The following is a 5,645-nucleotide window of genomic DNA, read 5'->3' as shown; positions in this document are numbered from 1 at the left end:
TACACTCATTAGTTGATCTAGTGTATGGGTGGCATGCAGCCAGGGCCCGTCAAACGGAAGGGGAACTTGCGTGAGGGGGACCTTTCGTGGCGAAGGGCTGGAGCAAATCCTGGGCCTATGGACGAACACATGGACATACCACAGACGAGGGACGAGGTTCTCGGGTATGAGAAACCCAACCACTGTCGGACTGGCGAGCGCGAGGGAAGGGTTCGATTTTACGCCAATTTTTGCCTCGAGTCTCGAACAACTGGAAATGCATCATCTTGGGCCCTGCGGCATTATGCCTCCCATGTCTTTAAAATTCAGTCTCGCGCGATCTTGCATGGTAGACAAGGCAAGAGTATTTCACAGTGGTGGGACAACAGAGAAGAAACTAAGTAACAGCTGGGACTTGGGCAAAATGAGTTGGAAACCAGCGGTAGAACAGAAAATTTCGGTAAATTCGAGTCTCCAGGTGGGTCCCCATGGAGCGGAACTGTGGAACCTGCCCCGTGAGACAGAGATTTAGACTCATTCCAGTGCGTGGGTTGCAGCACTCCCTGGCAATTGGTATTCAGCTGCGCAGCTTTCCGTCCAAATATAGGCATGGGGAGAGAAAACGAACTGGAAAGGGGGAGGCATCTTTCCAGCCGGCTACTGGAATGCAGATTCCATTGGCTGAGCATTTGCGCTCCATGGGGACCTCCTCTTAGTCTCACCTCGGTGATTCCAAATTTAGGTGCTCAGGAGTCACTGTGTATAGACAGCTGAACAACCCAAGTTTCTTGAACGATATGCTTGGAAAAGAGCAGTCTTGGATGGCGAAAAGCCAGGGAAGCAATGGGGGCTAAAGCATCTTGTGCCATGCAAATAAGAAACAGACGCTCTTAGATTTCCCAGACGTTTGTGAGGTCGCATTTTCCGGTAACATGTGCAAGGCCAGCTTTGGGTCTGCAGTACAAGTGGATGCACGATTGCGAAAGGGCAGCAATCTGACCTTAGAGCACACACTCAGTATTTTAGACCGGATAGTTGAACAGCCTTCTATTGAGAATTTCATCTGCACCTTGCAGGAGTGTAAAAAAAGGAAACGTCTAGCGTGTGCCAAGCGTGTGCATGCACACATTGGGAATAATGGTTTGGAAGCTCATAGTACCGTGGGAAACTATATTGTACCAATGTTTGTGGAATGTAGAAGTTTGTGCGATGCCGAACAGGTTTTCAACAAGTTGGTTCGTCAGAATGAGCATTCATGGACTTCTCTCATGTTAGGGTACATGGAATGTAGGCAAACGCAACATGCTCTCAATCTTTATTATAAAATGCGAGAGGATAGTGCATATATTAGTGGCTATACGCTTATGACCCTATTAAAGGCTTGTACTGTGCTTAAAGATCTGGTAAGAGGCCGGGGGGTTCATGTTGAGATAGCCCTAAATAGGTTTGAAAAAGATACTTTTGTTGGCAGTACTTTGGTCAACATGTATGCCAAATGTGGCTCAATTGCAGAGGCTCGGGAAGTCTTTGACAAGCTGCCAGTTCGAAATGTTGTGTCATGGGCTGCACTCATTGCAGGATATGTTGAATGTGGACCTGGTCAGGAAGCATTGAAATGCTTTGAACAGATGCAAACGGAGGGCATCTCTCCAAGTGCTGTTACGTTTGTTTGTGCTTTGAAAGTGTGTGGCAGCATACGAACTGTAGGCCAGGGCCGAGAAATACATACTGGAATTGTACGAAATGGATACGACAGAGATCTCTTTGTTGGCAGCACTTTGGTGGACATGTATGCCAAATGTGGTTCACTTTCAGAGGCACAGAAAACCTTTGAAACTCTACCAGGTCGAGACGTGGTGGCATGGGCTGCACTAATTGCAGGGTATGCTGAACATGGACTTGGTCGGGAAGCACTGAATTGTTTTGAACAAATGCAGCTTGAGGGCATTTCTCCAGATGCTATTACATTCGTTTGTGCCCTGAAAGCTTGCGGCAGTGCAGGAGCCATAGGTGAGGGCCGAGAAATTCATGCTGAGATCATACTAAAAGGGGTTGAAAGAAATGATTTTATTAGCAGCAGTTTAATTGACATGTATGCCAAATGTGGCTCACTTGAAGAGGCACAGGAAGTTTTTCACAGATTGCCCAGGCGAAATAGTGTGTCATGGGCTGCAATAGTTGCAGGATATGCTGAACATGGACCCGTTCAAGCAGCACTGGAATGCTTCCAACAGATGCAACTGGACGGCATCTCTCCAAATCCTACGACTTTTGTTTGTGCCGTGAAGGCTTGTGGCAGCATAGGCACCATAGACAAAGGCCAAGAACTACATGCTGACATTGTAAGGAAGGGATTTGACAGAGATATTTTTGTCGGTAGCACATTGGTTGACTTTTATTGCAAGTGCGGCTCACTTTTAGATGCGCAGAAAGTCTTTGACCAGCTGCCAGTTCAAGACGTTGTGTCATGGGCTGCGCTAATTGCAGGATATACTGAACATGGATCTGGTGAGGAAGGGCTGAAGTGTTTTGACCAGATGCAGGTGGAGGGCATTTCTCCAAATACTATCACATACCTGTGTGTCTTGAAAGCTTGTGGCAGCATAGGGGCAATAGACAAGGGTCGAGAAATACATGCTGAGATTGCACAAAAGGGATTTGAAAGAGATTCTCTTCTTGGCAACACTTTGGTCGACATGTATGCCAAATGCGGCTCTTTTTTAGAGGCACGGGAAGTCTTTGACAAGTTACCAGTTCAAAATGTCGCGTCATGGGATGCATTAATCGCTGGATATGCTGAACATGAACCTGATCAGGAAACTCTAATTTTTTTTGAACAGATGCAACACGAGGGCATCTCCCCAAATGCTATCACGTTCCTCTGCATTTTGAAAACTTGTGCCAGGATAAGAGCCCTCGGCAAGGGCCGAGAAATACATGCTGAGATATCACGTAGGGGCTTTGAAAGTGATCCTTTTATTGGCAACACTCTTGTTGACATGTACGCCCAATCTGACTCACTTCCTGATGCACGTGAAGTTTTTAACAAGTTGCCCGTTCATAACGTTGTGTCATGGGCTGCACTAATTTCAGGGTATGCTGAGCATGGTCCTGGCCTAGAAGCAGTGAAGTGTTTTGAACAGATGCAACTGGAGGGTGTATCTACAGATGCTATCATATTTGTTTGCACCTTAAAAGCTTGTGGCAACATAGGAGCCATAGGCAAGGGCAGAGATATACATGCTGCGATCTCTCAAAAGGGGCTTGAAAGAAATCTTTTTGTTGGTAGCACGTTGGTCGACATGTATGCTAAATGTGGCTCACTTTCTGAGGCAGGGGAAGTCTTTGATAACCTGTCACTTCGGAATGTTGTGTCATGGAATGCAATGATTAAGGGATATGGAATAAATCATCAGGGTGACATGGCTGTAAAATGTTTTAGGGACATGCAAGAACAGGGCGTGAAGCCAGATGCTGTTACATTTACGTGTCTTCTTACTGCATGCAGCCATACAAACATGGTATTCAAGGGCCAGGAGTTATTCACACAAATGAAGCAAGAATATGGCATTGCACCGATAATTGATCACTTCACTTGCATTGTCGATCTTCTTGCACGGTCAGGACATTTGTATGAGGCAGAGAATTTTCTTGAAACTATGCAGTGTCCTCCATCTGAAGAAACATGGACAGCTTTGCTGACTGGCTGCAAAATGTATGGGGCAGCAGAATTAGGACTGAGATGCTTTCAGCAGCTTGTCCAAAAGAATCCAGAATTTTCTGCTTCATATGTGCTTTTTGCAAACATCTATGCATGTGCTGGCAGGTGGGATGATGCCTTTCTGATAGAGGAGCTGAGGGAACATGCAGGAGCAAAGAAAAAACCTGCAACTGCTATGATAGAAGTGGACAATATGGTGCATGAGTTTGTAGTGGGTAACAACCGAAGTAATGAAATTTTGGCAATGCTAGAAATCTTGGGTTCACGCATGAAGGAGCTAGGGCATATGCCAAATCTAGATTTGGTCTTGAGAACCAGTTCATATGAGGAGAGGGGGCCACATTATGTGAGGATGTAGAGAAGTAGGCCGTAACATTTGTGTTACCTTCCAGTTGGAAGGTAACAGGACCTTGGATGGATTGGAGAGAGGAAATGTTTAGAGAGACCGTTGGTAATGTATTGAATGTAAATAGTTGGTTGTTTTTTTGTGTTGAAACAGTTCGGTCAGGGATTTGTTTGTAAAGGTCTTTGATGATGGGTTCTGAGATGACTACAAGGCCCTATGGACGTCTGCACGCATAAATGCAGTTTAATTTGTTAGTCATGTGCCTAGGGTGAGAATGTGGCCAATATATCAGTTGAGTACCTAAGAGGGCCTCATGTTGTAAATGCACATGAGTTAGTACCTAGCAAGTGGCCAGGCTTAGTAAGGAGTCTTCTAGGGGTTTGAGGATGCATGCTGCATTATGCACAAAACGTTATGTTGATTTTTAGTAGACCCAAGCTGGGAAGATCTACTTTTTGAGCGTGTGTGCAGGTTGTAGATGGCTGGGTGGAGAACAGGTCTTGGACACCTATGTGTGCTATTTTGTTTCAATTGAGCTTGATCTTAATATTTTGGTATCAAAACCGACGCGTCGGTAAAAGTATGGCCAGGTCGATGCAAATTGTGGAGTTTTGCCGAGACGCGGTTGGTGTCTGAACAGGATGAGCTAATCCCATGGGGACAAACTTTTGCCAGTAATACATGTGGGTACCTTTTTGTTGTGTATTGACTATTGAGGGTTGAACATTATTACCACGAAGCAGTTTGGGTCGCTTTGAGTTTTTGGTAATGCAATTTGAACTTATCAATGCTCTAGCTACATTCACCATGTTGATGCATTATTTACTACACCCGTATATGTGAAGGTTTGTATTGTTTTTTATTGATGATATATTGGTTTATAGCAAAAGCCTTGCTGAGCATAGAGAACATTTCAGTAAAGTGTTGAATACCATGGGACAAACCAATTTCTACGTGAATAAGAAGGAAACTATGCTATGCATGGTTGAACTAGAGCATCTTCGTTTCATAAAATATCCTTTTGTGTGCATTGACCTACTAAATTCATTGGCCATTACTTCATCTGAACACCTGTGACCTCTGTTTGCATTGGCGCTTTCGGATCCAAAGGTAATTTAAAAACTTTTGCAATCGATTCTGCTATGAATGGCATATATGGCATCAAATAGCCTTTATTGTCGTGCAACTGACTAAACTGCTCTGTAGCATGCAGAATCAATGCATATTGCCACCATGGTAACATATGATAGTCATACAATCTTTTGTAGACAAATAATATTTTGTGGAATCTGGTCATCTAGATGATGCTGGAAGTCTTGAAACTGAGTGAAAGTTTCTATTGCCAACCTTTTTGAATAGTGGTTGTGGTTGGTGGACTCCACAACATTTTCTTCCTTGCAATGCACCTAGTCACTTTGATTTCACTTCCTTTCTGAAAACATGACCTTGCACTTTCCCATCACTGCCGACAAAGCTTTGGTTTCACGCAACAGGAGAAGGCTTGATGATGCACTTCTTGTGTCTCCTTCCTCGGATTGTTCATCAACAGAAGAAAGTTGAATGGCGTCTCACATTTTCAAATGATGAAGTTTGAGACTA

General features: G+C 44.4%; 1 protein-coding gene across 1 annotated transcript; it reads left to right on the top strand.

The window, feature by feature from the left end:
• Window positions 1-423: 423 nt before the first annotated feature.
• On the top strand, window positions 424-4,678 carry LOC147886771 (pentatricopeptide repeat-containing protein At3g16610-like). The gene has a single exon (XM_087395571.1). It carries the CDS (start codon window positions 912-914, stop codon window positions 4,056-4,058), a length of 3,147 nt encoding a protein of 1,048 aa, XP_087251697.1. The 5' UTR covers window positions 424-911; the 3' UTR covers window positions 4,059-4,678.
• Window positions 4,679-5,645: the final 967 nt, after the last annotated feature.

Source organism: Dipteris shenzhenensis, chromosome 24 (assembly GCF_047967505.1).
Source record: "Dipteris shenzhenensis isolate YYH24624 ecotype China chromosome 24, Dip_SZ_1.0, whole genome shotgun sequence".
NCBI lineage: Eukaryota > Viridiplantae > Streptophyta > Polypodiopsida > Gleicheniales > Dipteridaceae > Dipteris > Dipteris shenzhenensis.
The sequence above is the reverse complement of the archived record's forward strand: the minus strand, read 5'-3'. Positions and strand labels throughout refer to the sequence as shown.

Coding starts and splice junctions, on each gene's coding strand:
- LOC147886771 (XM_087395571.1), top strand. CDS start 912: ATGTGCAAGGCCAGCTTTGGGTCTGCAGTACAAGTGGATGCACGATTG.